Source organism: Periplaneta americana, chromosome 12 (genome assembly GCF_040183065.1).
Source record: "Periplaneta americana isolate PAMFEO1 chromosome 12, P.americana_PAMFEO1_priV1, whole genome shotgun sequence".
Classification (NCBI taxonomy): Eukaryota; Metazoa; Arthropoda; class Insecta; order Blattodea; family Blattidae; genus Periplaneta; species Periplaneta americana.
Window position 1 is genome coordinate 173642316 of NC_091128.1, and position 24250 is coordinate 173666565.

Here is a 24250-nt window from a genome sequence, read left to right on the forward strand (position 1 = left end):
TTGCTAGTATAAAATTCAGGCTGTCCCTGCCAGTAACATCTGTGTGTGAAACTTTGTTGCAGGAACCGCCAGAGGCTTCAGAAGCAGCTGAGAATGCTGTCATACCTGATGAGGTAGGATACAGGGGCTCCACAACAAAAGTCCACCCATGGCTCTCCTCCATGGTGAACTACACACAGCCAGTCAAGTTCCAGGGCTTTGAGTACGCTCAGAGTGAGTCACCAGGATCTTGTATACTTTCCTACCCTACGACATCATTTGACAATAATTAATAATGCATTTACTAGATCAAATTTATTTGTGAGATTCTGCTGATGGTGATTGTTGTGTTAGTGATAAACATTGAGTTACAGCTCAAATCAGTACTATATGTTACATAATACGTCTTCTTCTTCTTCTTCTTCTTCGATAAACGAACTTGTATAGACTAGTTTATTTTCTTGAACTGTTATTCCAAAAATATAATTATATAAATAAAATTATTTTCAAATTTATGAATTTGTGTTTTACTTAGGGTTAGTGTCAGTTTCTCAAATGAATTATTTAAAATTTTGTTTTTATTTATTGTTGGGTTTTATTGATTATTATTTTGTATTGGACATTTAGAAGATGAATTTATTTTCTTAATTTCGGTTTATAACAGAATATGCTGTGTTCTGATTCCCAATCTCCATCCATATTGATTCTTCCATAAGTCTTTCTTGATTCCTCTTGTATGTATTTTGTTCTCTCTACCTTCTGGCTAACTCATTCTTGGTCTCCCTTATTTTCTTAGTTCCAGTGGTATCAAGTTAAATACTACTTCTTGCTTCATTCCCCATTCTTTGGACATGGTGATACCAGATAAGTTGTTTAGTTTTATATTATCTGTTAGTGTGTATATGTTACATATTTGTTTTTTCATTACCTACAGCTATAATTTTGTCATATGTTTACGAATTGGAGTATTTGGAGTGATTTAAAACATATTTTAGTTTCCATATTTGTCCATATTTGAGGAAAACTCGCATGTCTTTACATAATGTAACATTTTATTTTAAATATATTTCATATTTTATGATTTCAAAGCTATTTTTCTCAGAAAATCATTTAACATTTAATTAAAGAATCAATCTATCTGGGATTGTCGACTAGTCAAGTCCATTTACTATTGATAGAAAGTTCAGGTTTAAGAGTTTAGCTGTAACTTGTTCTGCCCTGTAGTTAACGAATTATCATCAGTCGTGTATGAGCTTTGGGTGTCTCTTCAGTGTGATTTACAGTATATATTTGTTCATTCACCACCAGATTGTAAGTCATCGTCTGTAAAATTACAATCTTATGTAAGTGATTTTTCGAATGAGGACTATCAACAGATGTCCTAGTTATTTTAATATCTTATCAAAAATGTTAAACTCTTGTTCTGTGGCTTTCATTAACTTTAAATTCTTGTTCTGTGGCTTTCATTAACTTTAAATTCTTGTTCTGTGGCTTTCATTAATTTTAAACTCTTGTTCTGTGGCTTTCATTAACTTTAAATTCTTGTTCTGTGTTTTTCATTAATTTTAAATTCTTGTTCTGTGTTTTTCATTAATTTTAAATTCTTGTTCTGTGGCTTTCATTAACTTTAAACTCTTGTTCTGTGGCTTTCATTAACTTTAAATTCTTGTTCTGTGTTTTTCATTAATTTTAAACTCTTGTTCTGTGGCTTTCATTAACTTTAAATTCTTGTTCTGTGGCTTTCATTAATTTTAAATTCTTGTTCTGTGTTTTTCATTAATTTTAAATTCTTGTTCTGTGGCTTTCATTAACTTTAAACTCTTGTTCTGTGGCTTTCATTAACTTTAAATTCTTGTTCTGTGGCTTTCATTAATTTTAAACTCTTGTTCTGTGGCTTTCATTAACTTTAAATTCTTATTCTGTGTTTTTCATTAATTTTAAATTCTTGTTTTGTGTTTTTCATTAATTTTAAACTCTTGTTCTGTGGCTTTCATTAACTTTAAATTCTTGTTCTGTGGCTTTCATTAATTTTAAACTCTTGTTCTGTGGCTTTCATTAACTTTAAATTCTTGTTCTGTGGCTTTCATTAATTTTAAACTCTTGTTCTGTGGCTTTCATTAACTTTAAATTCTTGTTCTATGTTTTTCATTAATTTTAAATTCTTGTTCTGTGTTTTTCATTAATTTTAAATTCTTGTTCTGTGGCTTTCATTAATTTTAAACTCTTGTTCTATGGCTTTCATTAACTTTAAATTCTTGTTCTGTGTTTTTCATTAATTTTAAATTCTTGTTTTAAATTCTTGTTCTGTGTTTTTCATTAATTTTAAACTCTTGTTCTGTGGCTTTCATTAACTTTAAATTCTTGTTCTGTGGCTTTCATTAACTTTAAATTCTTGTTCTGTGGCTTTCATTAACTTTAAATTCTTGTTCTGTGTTTTTCATTGATTTTAAATTCTTGGTCTGTGTTTTTCATTAATTTTAAATTCTTGTTCTGTGTTTTTCATTAATTTTAAACTCTTGTTCTGTGGCTTTCATTAATTTTAAATTCTTGTTCTGAGACTTTCAAAATAAACACTAAATATAAACATTTACATAGAGATAAAAAATTTTACAGGAGAAAAAGTTCGTCCAAAGGGCTGGACTCTGGAAGAGTACCCAAAACGCTCATTGCATTTCCGCGTTGAATAGCAATACTTAAGCGTTGACGCAAATAAGTAGTGCAACGGCGATCACCAGTAATGGAGATCAAAATTTGGCCGATTTGAGATACCAAAACTTTGTCATGACTCCAAGGACCAAAGGTCTCCACAGCAAATGGGACAAAGATATAATTGTCTAAAAGATGGGCATATTTATTGATTTTCTTCTTCACGGCTAATTCAGCAGCAGATGCTGCGTGTCTGGAGGTATTCGGCAAGTGAGCTGGAGCTAGAGTGTCAGCACAAGTGGAGTTCGCACAGCTGAGTGCATGATGACCGTAAATATCAGCAATTCCCCTGCAAATACATTGGTGTGGCTGGCAGAGTTTACAACCAAGGCGTAAAGCTATTGCGATTTTAAAGGATGTACTATCTATTAGGGTGCCGATGTGAGGAGAAGGTAATGCATGTAACCAAGCTCCAGACTCACTCTCTTGAAGAGCTAGGAGACGTGCAATGTCTTGTTCGGATGTGAAAGAAGAAAGGAATGTATCATATTTAAGCAATAAATCTTTAGTGTTATTGTACTCTTTTTGTAAGTATGCAATACAGATTTTCTTGACATTATTTTGCACTGTTTTTAGAAAATTTTAGTCCGTATTTTACTCCATACTTTGAAAATTTTTATACCATGTCTGTCCATATTTAACCATTTTTATTACACATAAATCCTAGCCCTGCTTATGAGACTTCCCGGTACAAAACAGATAGCTACAGGGAAACCAGTGAGCACTAGGAAATCGAACTACCAAGGAAACTTTTGCGAATAGTACTTGTCATAAACATCCACTCACGACGTGTTAGAATCAATATAAATTTTCTTTTCTGCACAAGTAGGGCTTGCTTCACGTGATTTGAATTTGACTTTTACAGAGGAGAACCTACACTTCAACATGTCATCATTTGCGGAGACCACTGGACAGGCTCTCTTAATGGCACATCCCACTGAGTTCGTCAACTACAACAAGAAGCAGATGTCACGTATTTACCCTAAGGGTGTCCGTGCAGACTCCTCAAACTACATGCCACAGATGTTCTGGAACGTTGGCTGCCAGATGGTGTCCCTGAACTTTCAGACTTCTGATCTACACATGCAGCTCAACCAGGGCAAGTTCGAATACAATGGGAACTGCGGCTACCTTCTGAAACCAGATTTCATGCGTCGGGCCGACCGCAGCTTTGATCCCTTCGCTGAGGCACCTGTAGATGGAGTCATTGCTGCTCAGTGTTCAGTACAGGTGAAGTGTACACCACTACAGAGTAACTTTGGTTACCACCATCTTCAACTAATTGTTATTTTAAGATTACCAGTTTTTTTTTCAATCGACATATAAAAAAATATATATATTTTTAACATTTCTGGTAGATTGTCGTTCTCTTATTTTGTTTTTACCACAATTTAAAGAATTAAAATAATGGTAGGCCTACCCATTCTATTTACAGACTAAACTAGTGGGTTTTTTTTCCAGAAGAGTGAATTTTTTTAGCAAGTCGTCTATGGATACCAATTGAAGACCTCCCTAAAGAACGTTGTATATCAACTGCTTTTGCATATGATATACAACGATCTTTGAGGAGATATTCAATTTTTCAGAAAATATCTGACAGCATGTCTAAGTTGGTTAAGCATTGCATGAACAGTTTCTAAACTCATTCTGGAATTTTAGGATATCCACATCATGTTCATTGAAGAAACTCTTTCTGAAGCATTACTTCCAGGACGACATAGAGATAGTTCGATCAACTTTTGGAGTTTTGCACATGGAATCATTTTCTCAGAGAAAATTAAAAAAAAAATTCCACTCTATTTTGAGCAAAGAGTAGCATTTTCTTCATTCAGTTTTGCCATTTTCTCTGAAGTCACATATTTTTTCAAGCAAGAAATTTCATCAAATAAATTATCTTCATCAAGTTCATCTACATTTGAGGAAAAATAACGGACTGTCTCTTAAATTAATCTCTTTCTAGGGGAGATTTCAGCAATATAAGTACATTTCACAGATAATATCTATATATCATCTTATCCTGTGAATGAATAACATAGGCAGTGGTAACCTTATGTTATTCGCTATTTCATATCATTAAATTCAATTATTGTGCGACTGGCCTGAAGATTTTACAGAGACAATGTTGTTTCCAATACCGAAGAAAAATAATGCCAAGAAATGTAATGAACTATCAGCCTGATATCACACTTGACGAAGATTCTCCTGCAAATACTGAATTGACGTTTATGTTCTAAGATGGAAGGACATTTTGGAAGAAGAGCAGTTTGGCTTTAGGAATGGAAAAGGTACGAGAGATGCAATTGACGGGAAAAACGTAATACGGCGAACGCAAAGCTCCGCCCATGTCCCCTTTCCACTTTTCCCCTACAAGCTCACCACACACCCTAGCGGGAAAGAGTGGAAATAGGGGTTTAGGGTGGGGTGACATCTAGTGTAGGAAAGTGGAACAAAAAGAATAACGACATCTACGAAGCAAATGAGGAACTTCGTCCTGTCACTCTCTCTCTCTCTTTCTCTCTTTCTCTCTCCAGTCTCTTCTTCTCTGTTCCTTGCTTAATGTCTCTCTCTTTTTTTTTCTTACGACTTCGCAGGAGGGGAGATTCGATCCGAGAAAGTTCGTAACCAAACCTAAACGCACGCACTTTGTTCACGCTTTAGACCTCTCGGCTACCGAGGCGAGTTGGGGATAGAAGGGAAAATGAATCTATTTATGTTTAAGGGAACTGCCATAACGTATTGTAGAAGGGGACAATGACCGAATAGCGTGGGTAGAAACTGGTGGGCTTGTGAATGTCGCTTGGTAGGGGTTGACTACAGGGATGGCTTCATTGTGTCCGTGTCCAACTTCGTGTACAGACGTAACCACGTGTAGTGATGATCCGTACCAAAGACGTGTACCCATTACGAGTGTCCAACCTGTGGGGAAAAAAAGACTATTGTGTTACTTCGAGGACGTGCAAAGTTAACAGGTGAGTGTTGTTTAATGAAAACCACATTACATTGTGTTGTGTTGTGTTGTGTCAGTACGTGTTGTGGACAGTTGTCTAATGCGTATTGTCTAATGCGTATTGCATTGTGGTTGTCGACAGTTGTCTAATGCGTATTGTCTAATGCGTATTACATAGTGGTAGGCAGTGATCCATCGAAGCGGGACATAGTAGAGAGAGACAGTAGAGAGAGAGAAAGAGCATGCGAGCGAGGTGCCGAGCGGCGCGGGTGGGGATAACTTCCCCTACTGGCGTTCGCCGTAATACGTTTTTGCCCAATTGACTGCTACAAACAATCGGCAAAAGATAAGAGACGAATAAATAAGTGTATGAAGTATTTGTGGACCTAGAAAAGGCGTTTGACAGAATGGATTGAAATAAACTGATGGGGATCCTAAAGAAAATTGGCGTGGATTGGAAAGAGAGGAGGCTGCTCAGTAACCTTTATATGAAACAAGTCAAAGTCAGGATAGGAGAAGAAATGTCAGAAGGAAGTGAAATAGGAAGAGGAGTATGTCAAGGATGCATGTCCTTTATCACCTACCCTGTTCAACATCTACTTGGATGAGGAGGTGATAGTAAGGGATGTGCTACTGAAGCTAAATGACAGCTTTGAGCAGTATGGCATGAAGATAAATGCCAACAAAACGAAGACCATGGTTATCAGAAGGAAAATAAAGAAGGTAAATGTGCGAATTCTGAATGAGACAGTGAGCAAGTGGACAGCTTCAAATAGTTGGGATGTACTATAAGCAGTAAAATGAGCTGCTGCCAGGAAGTCAAAAAGAGAATAGCAATGGCAAAGGAAGCTTTTAATAGGAAAAGGAGCATCTTCTGCAGACTTTTGGGGAAAAAAACTAAGGAAGAGACTAGTGAAGTGCTTTGTGTGGAGTGTGGCATTATATGGGGCAGAAACATGGACATTACGTTGGCGTGAAGAGAAGCGACTATAGAGGATTTCACATTATGAAAAAAGCATTGAGCATATGGAACTATTCCATCAAATGACCAGTTGCCATAGAAACGTCTACCTACCACATAAAAGGTAAAGGTATCCCCGTAACATGCCATGAAGGCACTTGGGGGGCATGGAGGTAGAGCCCAATGCTTTCCATGACCTCGGCACTAGAATGAGGTGGTGTGGTCGGCACCATGCTCTGACCGCCTTTTACCCCCGGGAAAGACCCGGTACTCACTTTTATAGGAGGCTGAGTGAACCTCGGGACCGTTCTGAAAGTTTGGCAACGAGAAAAAATCCTGTCACCACCTGGGATCGAACCCCGGACCTTCCAGTCCGTAGCCAGCTGCTCTACCAACTGAGCTACCCGGCCGCCCTACCTACCACATAGCTTGTACAATGTATTAGGCAAGGCCCATAAAACCAATCCTTTTTTCTTAACATGGAATTCTCTATAGAAGCATTTGAAATGTGGATATGGAGAAGGTTGGAGAGTGTAAAATGGACAGACAGAATAAGAAACGAAGCTGTGTTGGAAAGAGCGGGTGAAGAAAGAATGATGCTGAAACTGATCAGAAAGAGGAAAAGGAATTGGCTGGGTCACTGGCTGAGAAAAAACTGCCTCCTGAAGGATCCACTGGAAGGAATGGTGAATGGGAGAAGAGTTCAGGGCAGATGAAGATATCAGATGACGACATAAGTTGTATTGGAGATTAAGAGGAGAGCAGAAAGTAGGAAAGACTGGGGAATGGTGGGTTTGCAGTGAAAGACTTCCCCTTGGGCACAACACTATGACTGAATGAATGAATGAATGAATGAATTACTCTAATTGGCATTTTGCCAGATCATGTACTGGTACTGTCGGTGACTCAGGAGAAGAGGAGAGCGGTCTGAGGAGGAAGGGATGTGAACAGATAACATACGACAACACGTGCAATATTTGTACTGCAGTAAGCAGAAACATTAGGTCTCCTTCTGTTCAACACAGCTTTAATTTCCATACGCATTGTTACTCATGTTTCCTGCACGAGTAATAACCTGGCTACTGGGATGCTTATCTGAGCGATGTTTATAATAATCAGCAGCGATAGTCAAGAAGGTCACATTCTTTCCGCTCGTCTTCTCCTTAGTAACAGACAGTAGGATCGTATTTACACATGGATAAACATGGGCCATGGCCTGGGGTGGCAAGTCTTGAGGATGTGGCAAATTTTTGGGACTCGCATTTTTGTACCATACTCGAGCTATTAAAAATTAGAGAAATTTAATACATTCTCGCATATGAAACTAGTGGGAGGGTCATTATTATTGTTCTCATGTGATTAAAGAACTCTGCTAACACCTTGTTCTTCAAAAACACACTCGAACGATAATAATAATAATAATAGTAATAATAATAATAATAATAATAATGCACGTCCCATTAGTTGCATAAATAACTATTATAATCTTCTGGTAATAAAATAATATTGACAATGTTGCCATTTCATTTATTTATAACCAATCATAAGTTTCTTTCTGATTACATTATTTTGTTTCAGGTGATCTCTGGACAGTTCTTGTCAGACAGAAAGGTAGGCACTTATGTGGAAGTGGACATGTTCGGGCTGCCTACAGATACTATCAGACGGGAGTTCCGAACACGCACAGTGCCCTCCAATGGGCTGAAACCTGTCTACAATGAGGAACCATTCCTTTTCCGAAAGGTTTGTAGATGTTACGTTATGGATATTAGAGTTGCCGCTTTTAATTTCAATCATTCTAGAACTCATTAGCAGGGAAGGAAAGTAGCTCGAAAATAAAGGTTTAAACCAATTGAAGTATTCATTAAATTTCTGTAAAATGTATGCGGAAATAAAACTTAATACAAGTTACACATTGCATGTTTTCACATTTAATAACATTTTAACTTATTGTATATATGTATGTATCTAATGCTCTGAATTTTACAATAAAGTCATTCTTCTTTTCGCCTCCCAATATTTAAAGATGGGGTCCTTAAATGTTAAAAGTGCATCACATATTAATAAATGTCTGTCATCCATTTCTTCTTCCTTTGAACACAAAAGGCAATTTGGCGACGCAAATACTCCAGTTTTATGCAGGTGTTTGCCTAGGAAATCGTGACCAGTAACAAATCTGAACATTGCTACAGATGATTTGCGGGAAAGTCTGGAATCCATTTACGTCCAGTTATCAGTTTATTCCACTGAACGTTTTCATTATTGCTTTTAATTTGGAATTGATAGGTTTGATTGATCTTTCTTTTGATAAAAGTCAAAATATGTAAACATACGTGCTTCAGAAATCTAGCATTGTAGTCAGAATTACCTACTTTGCAGATGATTTTAAATGGACATACTCTTCACTAGTAAACTATATATATACAGATGTATTTACTGGTACATAATTATCTTAGCCCTAGTAATGACAGCCCTCTTGAGATATAGAAAAATTGGACAGAAACTGCTGGGATGAGTAGTGACCCTAATGGGAGGGCTGTGTGCAGGTGGTGCTTCCCGACCTGGCCATGCTGCGCTTCGGTGTGTATGAAGAGAATGGCAGGCTGGTGGGCCAGCGCATCCTGCCGCTGGAAAGCTTGCAAACTGGCTACCGCCATATTGCCCTGCGTACTGAGGCCAACTTCCCCATGTCCCTGCCGATGCTTTTCTGCAACATCGAGCTCAAGATATATGTGCCCGATGAGTTCGAAGGTAAGTGCGTGTAAGATAGGGTGACCAGACATCCTGTTTTTAACGGGATTGTCTCTTTTTTCAGCCTCTTGTCCCCTGTCCCGAGAAAAGTATGGCGTCCCGGTTCCCTAAATTATTGTTAAAATATTTCTTTTTCTTTTATTTTATTATGAAAGATAGATTCATGAGTTTTACAAACATAATTTAGATTGTAAGTTTTGTGTTACGAATATGTGGCATCAATGCATCATCAAAAAGAGTGTTTTCATTGTTGAATTCAATTTGGTCTGACAAAAGGAATCAGTTTTCAGTTAAAACCATAAAGGCCATGTCAATCACAAAATGTCATCAAAATGACAATACAAGAAAAAGTACTGATTCAATATGAAAAACTTATCAGATTACCAGGTAACAATTGGCATTCATACAGTCCTCTTTGTAGATTGAAAACTAAAAAAAGTTTCATATCCATTGTTCAAGAATTAAAACAGAAAATCAATATCCCGAATTTAAAAGAAAACTTACAAATTAAACCAAACCCTTTAACTCTATTCAATATAGAATATAATCTAAATTTAGCAGAAGAAATACTGAAATCAGAAGTAAACACTGAAATGCTGAAACAAATTGTCTTTAGAGACAATTAATATTAGGTACCCTCCACAAAACTGGCTTCATTTATACACCGACGGATCCTTGATCTCCAGAGAACAAGGTGCCGGTGCAGGTGTTACGTGCTGTCTCTTCTCACTTTATAGATCTCTTGCATATGGAACAACAAGTTTTGATGGTGAAACCATTGAAATAAATGAATGTCTCAGGAATCTTCTATGCCACATCAATAAATTTAGGAATGCAGTTATATTGTCAGACTCCAAAGCAGCTATTCTATCACTCGTCTCTAAACACACACCTTCATCTCAAACAGCAGAAATAACTAAAATGCTCTCTCAATTAATATCACTCAATAAAAGAATCGTATTCCAATGGATACCATCCCATTGTGGAATCCTGGGAAACGAGAATGCCGATGCTTTAGCAAAGAAGGGCAGCACTGCTACTTACAGACCTGTTACTAAATCTACATATTACTCTGTGAAGAGATTTATTAAATCTACATACTTAGACTTCAACAAACAAAATTTGATAACTCAATCCCAAGGGAAAAAATGGAACTCTCTGCATCAAAATCCACAGTTAATTCCCGATTTACCACAAAAATCGTCTGTAGCTGCATTTAGATTGGCAACAGGCCATGATTGTTTGGCCAAACACCTGGATAGAATTGGAATATATCAGTCCCCTAACTGCCCATTGTGCAACTCAAACCAAGAAATGGATTTGGAACACCTCAAAAGCTGTGCTTCATTGGCTAGTCATGATAATATCTTCGAAGAATATTGGAGTGCAAGAGGTCAAATGGTTTTATTGTCAAATGCCTGGCGTTATAAAACAACAACAAAATGTCATTTCAAAAATGTGTCTTGCAAGGACTTCTATAGTTTCCTGAAGGGGAGGCCAACACTTCTAGAGCAAATTAAATTATCAAAGAAATATGATGTAGATTGTACAGTTGATCTTCATGGAGAATGTTCAATCTTCTTAATGTATCCAGCTGTTTGCTGACAACATAAAGTCCACTATAGCCCACTGTAGTCTATTCAGTTGTTGTTTTTCTCGAGAAATGAGGGGTATTTAATCGATGTTCATTATAGATGCCTGTTGCTAGTAGCCAGAGTTGGGGTGTAGTCAATATATACTGCAGGGCTGTGTCTTCTGCAACTGGTACAGATGATTTTAATTTACTTCCTTTGTGGTTTATGGATGGACAGTATAGAAGAATGTGTTCCAGATCTTCGTCATGATTATTACACCACAGACAAGTAGGATTATCAGAAATGTGAAATCGATGTAGGTACAATTGAGTGGCAATGTGACCTGTTCTGGCTCTTGTTAAAAATGTTTGAACATGTCTGGGCAAGTTTTTGTACATTTCCAGGTCATTTGGTTTCTTTTGTACAGACTGTAAAATTTTTCCTTTGTCAGAAGAAAGCCAATTGTTGATCCATAGTTTTGTAAAATGAGACTTTACTGAAGCAAAAGCATTGGAGAGAGATATCACTTGAAGAGGTCTTGGTTGCAGATATGTTGCCTGTGTTGCAATATTATCGACTTTCTCATTTCCAGGTATACCACAATGACTAGGTATCCATTGAAATGTTATTTCCTTTTGGAGTTCTTTTAGTTTACTTAGTTGTTTCTGAATTGGAATAATTCTATATGCATATAGGTTGGTACATATTTAACTATATTAAATATAGCCCCCTTGGAGTCGGTAAGTATGCACACTGAAGAGCAGCATCAGTAGCTAGCAATTCAGTGTCAAGACTGGAGGAGGATGAACATGGTATGAAATAACTTTCTTGATAATGGAGAATGTTAAAATAGTTAAAAGGTAATATGAGGTAACAAATTTTGTTATGAAACAAGTTCAGAATACAGTGACATGGATATGATGTAAGGTCCAACTAACCTAAAGTATTTTGAAACAGATAAGTTAACCTAATTAATTCAGACTAGTTGCAACATAAAAAATTGTCAACAGTGGCTTAAGCCAAGTATCCATGCTACTCTATTATGTACTTGCATAATTATTATAGCCTAGTTATTTTAAACAGTGTAGTATATATTATTTTAAAATAAATAAAACTGGACCTTATTGCTCACTGACATTATATAAACAGAAGTAATAATGAATGTTTAGATAAAATGTTGATTCATGTCAACTTTAATAAGTGTCCCGTTTTTTTATTTTCGAAATTTGGTCACTCTAATGTAAGAAAATAAGAACTTTGCAGTGAACGTTTAGCATCTTTTGTACAGGATGATTTCTGTTATGGCTTAAACCAGCGTTTTTCAAACTTTCCTGAAGTGGGGACCACTTTTTTAAGTCAGAACAGTTCCGCAGACCACCTTACTCTTGTTCCCTTCAAAAGCAAATTTATCATTTATGTAGCATATTTTAATACCAGTATACTTACATTTTAATGTAGAAATAATTAATTAAAATTAATGTAATTCAACTAATTTTATATTATTATTAGCTAATTAAGTTAATGTTAATGGAATAAAATTTCTTAGATCGTCATTTGCAAAAACAGAAATAAAAAAAATTAATCCAGAAACATTCCTGATTTTCAACAAGTAAAGATGCAATTTGCATGTTCTATTATTGGTGTACGACGTACAGTATGTGACCATTTGAATGTGCAGACTGGGTGTCAGCAAAACTATTAAGAAAGTCATAAATACGTAAAAAGTTTCGGTACTTTGGTCCTGTTATGAATTCAGGTGGTCCCTAGCTGGGTAACAGGCACAGCGCCAGATTTGCACGGAAAAGATGGCGAGAAACACCACGTTCATAGTGCTTTAAATCCCTCTTTTGTTGCTGAGAGTACAGTGGGAAGGCGATAGACAGGTAGGGTAAATAAATTTTATAAAATGTCAGTATTGGGAGAAAAAGTGAAAGACGATTGCCATGTATCATTTACAAACTCTGAGATTTTCAGCTATAGTGTGATACACAATTCAATTGAATTTTATTTTTTCTCCTGTCTTTTTTGAAGGACCACAAGGGCAGACCTCGAGGACCACAGGTGGTCCGCAGACCATAGTTTGAGAAACGCTGCCTTAAACCATCATAGATGGAGCTTATTTCTGAAGTCACACTCTTAAAAATGTTAGTGTGAAATAAATACATCTTCAATCCCAAATATTTAATACAGCTATTCTTCACTTTGAGAACCACATCATTCTGAACCAGGCCAACTCTTGGTTACTGATACAAGAATTATGAATCTGCAATCATTATATTTGCGTGTAGTACACGCAACAAAATCATTCTTTTCCCTCTTACTGCGCACTTCGCCCTTCCCCTGACGTGCAGTCATCCTTGTTGGTCTAGCAGACACCTTGCTGGCTGTTGGAGACACAGTTGGCGATTTCACATCTGACTAAGAGCAATGGACTTTTAACACTATATTACTAATAATTTGTCTAGCAGACTACTTAGGTTGGCAGCATTGTTAATTTCTGGTTGCGCAAGATGTATGCCAGTTTTAGTATCTTTATCATTCACCAATCTACATCAGTGGTTTCCAAAGTGTGGGTCGCGACCCCTTGGGGTCGTATAAAGTGTTGAGCAGGGTCGTGAGATGGTTTACAAAATAAATAAAAAAACGCTCTATGAACATATATTTATTTTGATTTATAAACATAAACAGAGACAACGTTGAACATAAAATAAAAAAAAGTTTCAGTAGTTATAAAGTAAAAACTAATTAATGTGATAAATGTGACTGTTTTTCAAAATGTAGCCTCTCAAATCTGGACTCTGTATTCGATATACACACAGTGATATCATTTTCAAGTTCAAAGAGATTTCTGGTTTTTGTTTTGAGGACAGTCATAGAGGAGAAATTTAGTTTGTGTAAATACTAGGTTCCAATTCTTTCAACACATGCATTATGGGCAGGTGAACAGAAATAGAACTGGGCAATCTTTAATAATTCTGAATATTTCTCATTATTTTTACCAGAACTGAAAAATTCCACCCATTTATCACTAGCTTGAAATTACTGTCAGAGTCAGGTTCATTCAGTTTTTCTTTCACAAACTTCATTAAACACAGTGATTGATTGAATGCTGCTGAGTCAGTATTTAACAGTGCTATCTATATGCCCATCCCAAGTTGGTACTTTAAGAGCAACCAATTGAAACACTTGAGATCAATGAAAGGATTTAACTACTTTTGTAAATACTCAAGACAAGTGATATAGCAATTGTAGGACCGTAGGACAGCTGTAGCGTCTTTAACAGATTCTGTACAGATTCAGAAAGTTATAGGTCAATCTTAAAATTCAGGACATTTGCCGATTTGTTGAAAATCGGGCAGGACACTTCTTCATGTGCTAAAATTCAGGAAAATCCTGCAACCCTACACTTGTATTACTTACTTATGGCTTTTAGAGAACCCAGAGGTTCATTGCTGCTCTCACATAAGCCTGCCATCGGTCCCTATCCTGAGCAAGATTAATCCAGTCCCTACCATCATATCCCACCTCCCTCAAGTCCATTTTAATATTATCTTCCCATCTACGTCTCGGCCTCCCCAAAGGTCTTTTTCCCTCTGGCCTCCCAACTAACACACTATATACATTTCTGGATTCTGTTACTAAATCTACGTATTACTCTGTGAAGAGATTTATTAAATCTACATACTTAGACTTCAACAAAAAAAATTTGATAACTCAATCCCAAGGGAAAAAATGGAACTCTCTGCATCAAAATCCACAGTTAATTCCCGATTTACCACGAAAATCGTCTGTAGCTGCATTTAGATTGGCAACAGGCCATAATTGTTTGGCCAAACACCTGCATAGAATTGGAATATATCAGTCCCCTAACTGCCCATTGTGCAATTCAAACCAAGAAATGGATTCGGAACACCTCAAAATCTGTGCTTCAATGGCTGGTCATGATAATATCTTTGAAAAATATTGGAGTGCAAGAGGTCAAATGACTTTATTGTCAAACGCCTGGCATTAGAAAACAACAACAACAACATTTCTGGATTCGCCCATACGTGCTGCATGTCCTGCCCGTCTCAAATTTCTGGATTTAATGTTCCTAATTATGCCAGGTGAAGAATACAATGCGTGCAGTTCTGCGTTGCATAGCCACTTGTATTAATAAAGGAAAACTAGTTTTATTGATGCAGTCAAGGGCATTGCTGCTTTCCTGGCCATTCAATTGGAATGGCTATTTGTGGCATTTTTCATGTAGTTGCGGTTGAAGTAGTGTAGTGTTGTGCTTGCTTTCAGGTTTCATCAAGGCACTGTCCAGGCCACGGGACATCATCCGCTTGGAGAGTGATGTGAGCATGCCTGAGTCACAGTCTGGAAACAGCAAAAAGGGCAGCATCAAGTCTGATGTCACGAAAGGTTAGTGTCATTATAACTGCCGAGTTTTTTTTGTGTTGGTACTGAACTGAGAATTTGTGACGTCTGTTGATTTAAGACTGTGGGTTATAAAGTTTATTTTTTGTTTACTAATAGCGAGCACTTCACTGTTCATCATTCACCATATGAAGTCAATTGTGTAGACCAATTTACCAGTAATCATTTTGAGTTGACTAATTTCAGCTTAGTAGGAGCCATCTTCAGAAAACAGAGTTCTGAAAATGGATCCTACTAAGCCAGTCAATTAGGTATTTATAAGCTTAATTCACTATTAACATGCGAAAGTGATCACCATAAATTATATCCCTAAGAATTTTTAGGACATTTTTATATAAATATAAGGACATTTTATTTGTCATTTTTCAGCTAATTTTAGGTCATTAACATCCGCCCTTTACCCTATAATGGAATAACGACTGTTGATGTGTTCTAAACTTCTGTAATAAGATTTTTTTTAAGAGAGGCTAATAACAGCTGTCTGCTGATGCAGACCCGTGAGATACATCTGTTCATGAGCATGATTTTGTGGCAGAGTACCTACAGTTCGAGCCCCTGACTGTCGACTTACTGCAGCAGGGGCGAGGATTTCAGAAGGTGCTGTTCAAGCATCAAAAGGAGACAGATGCCCTACGAAAGCGCCAGCAGAAGGAGCAGCGCAATGTGCAGAGACAGCAGTGCTTGGCTCTGGAGAGGTTGGTGGCGAGGTGTGGGAACCATGGCGACGTGCTGGAGATGGTGCATGCGCAGGTGAAGCAGTGGAGTGACATGCGGCAACGCCACCACTGCGATATGTGGGCACACTCCCTGCACCAGCTGAACGACCAGCACGATGAGCTGCGACGTCTTCTGAAGGCGGATCAGGCCACACAGATGAAACAGCTGCACACTCATCACCAACAGTAATATTCAGAGTCTTTTATATCATTATGATCGTTCTTGATGGTCTACTGGTCTTGTACTGGACTGAACTGTCGTCAGTGCAATGGAGGGCAACAGAATTTTAGGTAGAAAAAGTTCTATACTCTGCTTTTCATAAGAAGGAAACTTCCCGCCGTTGAGTATAAATGTTAGAGTGAACCTTGTCAGTCAGTAACAAGAGGATTTGAATGTAAGAACTAGTAACTCAATTTTTCGTATTTTGAGATATTGCCTATTTACTTATTTATTGCACTGAGGAATATGTCTCGTTTTCTTTTACCTATTTGTTACATTGGAAAATAGATGTCGCTGGTATATCATTCGATCAGTTACCTAGTTCTTGCATTACATTCTGTGCGCTTTTTGCTATGCTGTAACAGAGATAACTAAACAAGCCATCAGGCCTTCTCTTCCCCTCTACCAGGGGATTACAACTACAATATTAAGAATACAATTTTGTTTTTGTTTCCTGTGGGGGTGTGTTGTGTAGTGTCAATTTCAGAACACACTCTTTGACTCCACATTACACTACACAAACACCCCCACGGGAAGCAGGACGGGGGGCGCCGGGACCAACAACGGCCAGTTCTGGGGAGGGTCAGTGGCGGACTGAATCATGTTAATCAGATGCGATGGGATTTAACACGAGAAAAACATATAATACATATTCCGAAATATTAATCACTAAAATCAGGATTTTAATTTGATTCTGATCTATAGAGCGAGTCAATATGCTTATTTTACATTTTAAATATTTACGAGCTGAACTAAACAGAGGGGCTACTCATCCATTAGCACTGGTCAGCTTGATGAGTTATTGACTGAATTTGGTATAATTTTCCTCCCAATACCTAATTCCCTCTTTACCCTTTCCTATCCAGTCCTCTGACTGAACTCTTACTTTCTTCGACCCCGACGGCATTAGAGCATTCGAGGCCTAGGGGTTCATTTCCCTTTCCTTCCTTCTCTTTCTACTTTTCTGTTCCTAGTGCTGACCTGCTATGGCACTAAAATCGTCCTCCAGTGGCTTAAGGAGGGAAAGCTGGTGATCAACAAGATCTCCCAGCTAGGTCCAATGGACCCTCGACCAACAGCAGGTGTGGTCCTCCAGACATTCTGGGGGTTGTGTGTGAATGAAGTAGTCACCAAAACGTTAAAATATGGTGTTCACTTAAATCGGCTACAACTTGCCATTTAACTCCAATATGAAATGAGTACCATTAACGTAAAATTATCCGGAGGTAAAATAGTCCCCCAATCGGATCTCCAAGCGGGGACTACTTTAATGGTACAGAATCATCTTTAGATTGGCAACAGGCCATGATTGTTTGGCCAAACACCTGCATAGAATTGGAATATATCAGTCCCCTAACTGCCCATTGTGCAACTCAAACCAAGAAATGGATTCGGAACACCTCAAAATCTGTGCTTCAGTGGCTGACCATGATAATATCTTTGAAAAATATTGGAGTGCATGAGGTCAAATGACTTTATTGTCAAACGCCTGGCATTAGAAAACAACAACAGAATACAATTACAATTACAATTATAATTACAATTAATATTACATTTACAAATACAATAAAAATCAAAGTACTAAAAGATTAACTGATTAATAAAAGCTAGACAGTTTATTGTAAAAGTTAAGAAGAGAGAAGCATTTCTTTTATTGATTAAATAAAAATTAAACCTACTCTACGCAGTAAGAAAATGCTTAATAAGCTTGCTTTTGAACACTACTAAATTCCGACAGTCTCTGATGTCACTGGGTAGGGTATTCCACAAGCGCGAGAGCGAGATTGTGTATGATGATGAATACGATGATGTCTTATGTGTTGGTATGGCTAGTATGCGGCTATTTTGCGTGCGTGTGAAGAGATTATGATATGATGACAGGTAACTGAAACGGGAGGCAAGGTAGGTAGGTGTAGAGGTGTGAAGGACTTGGAAAAGGAGAACAAGAGAATGAAAATTTCTACGTTCGTTAAGCCGTAGCGTAAGTTACGTAGTTCTTGCATTCATGTGATGATATACTTGTTTGACAGGATATTGCTACAACACATTAACGTTCTTTGTTATCCTTCCCCAGTCTAGGTCTGCTTGCAACATAGTTCAGCTCAACTTTTAAACACATCATTTACAATTACTTTTCATTCAAGATGATGGATAACTTGTGATTGATGTGCTGGTATTAGTGCCTGTAGTAATCAGGGTGCGAATTGAGATTTCTGATGGGGGGGGGAGGGGGATAGAATCCTAGATAGAAATATCATACATAAAATTATTATTATCCTCATTCGATATGGTTCAACGCTCTGGTCGCACTGAGTTGCTTGTCTTGCATCTTGATCATAATAATTATATCCATGAACAGGTTTAAGATAAGATGTGTAATACCTAAGTTATTGATTGTTGTCAGCTTGTCAGTGATGGTAATACATCAATATTTTTTTTTTTTTTTTTTTTTTGCTTACTTTGTACTTTATAAAGTACATATACTCGTACTAAAACAATTATATTTTATGAGAGAGGATATAAGTTATCACTGGCTGGGATGTTAATATGAATTTATGGGAAGGTGATAACTTTCCAATGGGGGGGATACCCCCCCCTTAATTCGCACACTGGTAGTAATTAATTTCTATTTAATAGGTGGTAAAGAACATTACATGCTGTGATTTCAAGGAAGACGTGTGTCGTGTTTATATGTATTTCCAAAGTAAATACGACAATGCAAAGAATGGAAGATAATCAATTTCCATTAGTTATGTTTTGGAGAGAACACGTATTGTTCTCCAACCAGGAGATAAACCGTGAAAGGAATGTGCTTACTATTGCGTCATCTATTGGATCGAAGTAGATAGATAATATTAGAGTTATAACGTCAGTTTAAAAATCATGCGCTCTCCTGCATATGTTATTTCCTGTATGGAGGGATTAAAAGACCAGGAGATTAACTGTGATCTAATTTTGTAACTAGGGTAGTATAAAAATGTGTATATCAGTGTTATGGTTTGTGCCTTGAGAGATAGCCAATAGAGATACGAGTACCCACGTGTGTGACCTTATGACATCAACATTCATTCACAGCATCACCCTGCTTCGTTTCATTCCCTGGAGACTTTCTCGTGGTTGGAGTACAGTAAAATGATAGATGTGTCCAAAATTGCAGTAATAGTTACATGAAAGAAAATGAATCGGGAGAAAAGCTTAGCAAAGTATAAGTGAGGCTTCCATTGGAGAAGTAAATAAAGTCGTTGATCCTATGTAATAGATTACATCATAAAAAGATTCAGATCAATACAGCAGTCTTGCAGGTACTCGAGGGTCGCATTCCATTCTATTGCATTCACCAAACAAAGACTCCTACAAATCCTTGAATATGCAGGCTCTAGCAGTAAATGTAGAAGTCCAAGAAAATTTTCTCAGTATCCTTTAAAGTACGATATTTTAGAAGAGTGTTTTAAATAGCGTAATGAATGTATTAAACGGTGGAGTTTATATTGTTTTATATAGGGATGTCAAGGGACCGGACAAAAAGAGTGTATAATGTGGAATAGCGTAACAAATGGGCGTGAATTATCAGGGTTTTACTGTACTTATAACTCTGTACCCCCCCCTCCTCTATGGCACATTTCCCCTCACTTCACCTCTCTATTTGAACTTTCAGACCTCACTGCTAACTTTTTCACATTTCTACTTTGTTTTAGGTCTTAATTTTCTTTCCTCTCGATTTATTTCCCCTCCACACCATTTCCTTAAATAATACTGATTTTTCCCCTTGTTTTCCCCATTTTCTTCATCACTGCTTCCTGCTCTATCTCCTACCTCCATCATTCTACTTTTCGACAGCCTCGATTTGGTTCTTAGTTCCCTCACTCTCTTCTGAATAGCCCCCAGCTGCTATATATATATGAAACACTGAAAACTTTTAGAATTAAGACTGACATCTTCTGTAAGATAATATTTTGAAATTACATCATGTCATGAGTCATGACACAGTTCTTTTTTAAATAGCTCTGTTACTCTGTCACACCTCCACACCCTCTTACCTAGCATCTCGTTTTGTTTACCTTTCACTACCTCGAACCCGGAACATGCACCTTCTCTCTATTCCTCTGCACAGAACATCCTTCTACTCATCATCCTTCAGCATATCTATTCCACGCCTTTGGAATTCTCTCCCTGACCATGTCAGAGACTGTCGGACAATATCAAAATTCAAATTTAAATTAAAAAAGCACATTCTAGTTCGTGGAATTGCTTGTTGAACACGTCAGGTTGCGCAACTTCACCTTAACCCATGACATATAGTAAATATTGTAACTATGCTGTTGTAAAATTGACAATTAATATGTAATGTATTTATTATTATTATTATTATTATTATTATTATTATTATTACTACTACTACTACTACTACTACTACTACTATTATTACTATTACTATTATTATTATTATTATTATTATTATTATTATTATTATTATTATTATTATTTATTATTGTCAGTTATCAATATCATCATTGCTATCTCTGTTTTCTTTCTTTTTTCTTGTATTAGCTCGATGAGAGCTCTATACTGTTCTTTTGACTCTGTTGATCCTCTACAGGGCTTTAACTTAATTTGTATTATTTTCATCAGTGTTTGTATTTCTTTTTTGTATTTATATGTGCTATCTGGTAGGATGGAAGAGAAGGCGTTATGGCCTTAATCCTGTCAGATTAAATAAATAAATTATTATTATTATTATTACTTAATAATATTTCAAAACATGATCATACAGAAGACATCAGTCTTAATTTTAAAAGTAGAGAAATATTGGAGAGCAAGAACGCTAATGGCTTCGTTGCCAAAGTCCGGCATTAGATAACAACAAACAACAACAACAACATTTTAAAAGTTTTCAGTGTTTCATATGATAAAATTGTGAAGCTGACAGTAGGTTTTTTTAACCATGTGGTGAGATTTGTTTTCTCGTTATTCTGGAGAAAGTAATAGGTCCATGTCATCAAATCTGGAAACATGGCTGAAAATCTCGATATGGTGTTAAAGAGGATGATTTGGTTTGAATGTGTGCAGGAAAATGAAGGAGATGAAGTGGCAGCATGCCAAGGTGTCGGTGGAAATGATGAAGGAAATGGCCAGCGACAGCTCAATGCGCAACAAGGAGGAGCGGGACAGGCGTCTGAAGGAGAAGAAGGATAACAACAGGAAGAAGGTGATCAACGAGTGCAAGCTGGCCACGCGCAGGAATAACGCCGAGGCAGAGAAGCTGCGGGCCAAGCACACCAGGGAGGAGGAGGCCCTTGAAGAGCACATCCAGCACGTGAGTCACTTATTTGAGGAGAATGTTTGACACTCATGTCATTTCAGAAGTTGGCTGTGCCTTGTCAAGTTGTGAGGCTTTTTATTTTCTGAACCAAGTCAAAATAAATTTAAAAAAAATGTAGAGGAGAGCAGTCATTTTTTGTGTCTAATGCTGTACATATCAGCCAGAATCTGAATCAGAGGAGCTCGAATCTTAACCTCGAAATTGCAAGTTTAGCAAATATGTTGTTATTGTTTTCTAATGCCAGGCGTTTGACAATAAAGTCATTTGACCTCTTGCACTCCAATATTTTTCAAAGAAGTGAAGTTTAGCAAATATGAGTTTCATATTTCATATTTAGTTTAGCAAATATGAAACTCAATAGTGTCTGATGTTATTGGATTCTTATCATTAGGGACCGAATTTTTAGGTTTTTAGGAAGTCCCTTTTAGGTTATTGGAATAGGTTAAATAGGGTTTTTTTAGGTTTTTTGTCCAAACTGTGAAAAGTGTCGCAAAAATTGCCTGCTTGTTAAAAATGCACTCTTACAGTCATTTTTAAATAACATAACTTTTTCCTCGGTGGTGAAGATGGAATCATTTCCAATACATTGTCGTAATAAATGTGATTTCACTTGTTTTGGCATACTTACTTACTTGCTGGCTTTTAAGGAACCCGGAGGTTCATTGCTGCCCTCACATAAGCCCGCCATTGGTCCTTATCCTGAGCAAGATTAATCCAGTCTCTACCATCGTATCCCACCTCCCTCAAATCCATTTTAATATTATCTTCCCATCTACGTCTCGGCCTCCCCAAAGGTCTTTTCCCCTCTGGCCTCCCAACTAACACTCTATATGCATTTCTGGATTCGCCAATACGTGCTACATGCCCTGCCCATCTCAAACGTCTGGATTTAATGTTCCTAATTATGTCAGGTGAAGAATACAATGCGTGCAGCTCTGCGTTGTGTAAACTTGTTTTGGCATAGCTTAACAAAATACAAAATATAAAAATTCAGTTCAGTGTTAATACCAGAAGCACCAGAATACGGCAGACTACTAGAGACTTCAGAAAAGTTCACACCTCATACCCGTACACACAAGAGCACAGTCTTCTATCAGGGAACATGCCCGAAAACTTAACGAGTTTCAAGAATGCGACCTTTCCGCAGTTCATTCACCTTAAGAGAAGGTTTAATCACTTCATACCCTTCTACTGGCATGTCATATCTGCAATCAGTGGAAATTCCAAAATACATACTGTGTCCTTAAGAGGTTGAAGCCTCTGAAGGATGGCCCGCTGTACAAAGAAAGACAGAATTCCTTGTTAACCATTTTATCCAAAACAACGAAAAACTGAAGGGGTAAAGACCGTAGATTGGGTCGCTTTCTCCAGCGCAGAAGAGATTGAAAATTATAAGATGAATTGAAATTTTAAAATAATTCTATAAAATGCAATAAATATAGAAAAATACATAGTAATTATGATTTAGGTTTTTTTCAGTCCTTATGGCTCACTTTAGATTTTTTTTACATTCAACAGAATTTACATATATCACTCTTATGACTATGATTCGGAAAATTATCTAAGAAATTATGATTTCAGAAGTAAGGAAACAAATAGGTAAAAACCTATAAGTCCGGTCCCTACCTATCACAGACCCTGTAATTATATCTGACGGATTTTTTTAGTGGTACTGCACAACCTGTGACTTCAAGAACATGTTCTATTGCAGGCGCTGCCTCTGTTTTTACTGATTTAATTTATTTCTTATCACGAACTAATTGCCAATTGTATGATGATTGCTTACTTTTCTTTCCAGAAAATCGAGCTGAAGAACAATGAGGAACTGGAGTACCAACTGGAGCCCAACGTGGAGTTCTACGCCTGAACGTGCCTTGCATTAAATAATAACATTGTAATTAAAGTAAACGCACTTTTTATTCTCACAATATATTTGCTTTTGCTTATCCAATTCAAGAATGGACAGGAGGGTCCTAGTTCCTTATAATACTTCCACCCTATTGTCGGCAGACCCATCCCTTCCACTTCAGGGTGTTTATATTGTTAAGAAATTTCCTATTCCACTATCAAATAATACCAGTATTCAACATACGAAGGTCATTTCATAAATAATGCACACAATTTTCTTTACTTATACATTTATTTTATTTTTTCTTTTAATTTTATTTTTTTACAGTATCTCTTTACAAGAGGCCACCGAATGGCTCAGTTGGTTAAGGCGCTTGCCTGCTGGTCTGAAGTTGTGCTCGGGCACGGGTTCGATCCCCGCTTGGGCTGATTACATGGTTGGGTTTTTTCCGAGGTTTTCCCCAACCGTAAGGTGAATGCCAGGTATCTTTGGCGAATCCTCGGCCTTATCTCGCCAAATACCATCTTACTATCACCAATCTCATCGACGCTAAATAACCTAGTAGTTAATACAGCATCGTTAAATAACCAACTTAATAATAACCTCTTTACAATCCTTCAATATAGTCTCCCTGCTTCTCAATGACTGAATTCCAACGTCTGGGAAGCTTTAATATTCCATTCGTAACACCACAGCTCTTCATCTGTTGAATGGTTCAGGTAACGGTGGTAGAAAGCTCTTCCAGGGAATTTACAATTCATTTTATATATCAATATGCCTGGTAAATTATTAAATAAGTATATAA

The 24250-nt window shown here is 37.1% G+C and overlaps 1 protein-coding gene across 5 annotated transcripts in view; it reads left to right on the top strand.

The window, feature by feature from the left end:
- The window catches only part of LOC138711219 (1-phosphatidylinositol 4,5-bisphosphate phosphodiesterase-like), a 67960-nt gene extending 44413 nt beyond the window's left edge, over positions 1-23547 (top strand). For 4 of the 5 annotated variants that reach the window (XM_069842617.1, XM_069842614.1, XM_069842615.1 and 1 more), the window contains 8 exons: positions 63-213; positions 3551-3915; positions 8172-8336; positions 9140-9344; positions 15206-15325; positions 15876-16242; positions 21344-21590; positions 23395-23547. In XM_069842617.1, the coding sequence (XP_069698718.1) occupies positions 63-213; positions 3551-3915; positions 8172-8336; positions 9140-9344; positions 15206-15325; positions 15876-16242; positions 21344-21590; positions 23395-23463 (1689 nt within the window). In that variant the 3' untranslated portion in view covers positions 23464-23547. The remainder of the gene's footprint in view (positions 1-62; positions 214-3550; positions 3916-8171; positions 8337-9139; positions 9345-15205; positions 15326-15875; positions 16243-21343; positions 21591-23394) is intronic. The other variant, XM_069842618.1, reaches the window with a different exon arrangement.
- The last annotated feature ends 703 nt before the right edge of the window (positions 23548-24250 follow it).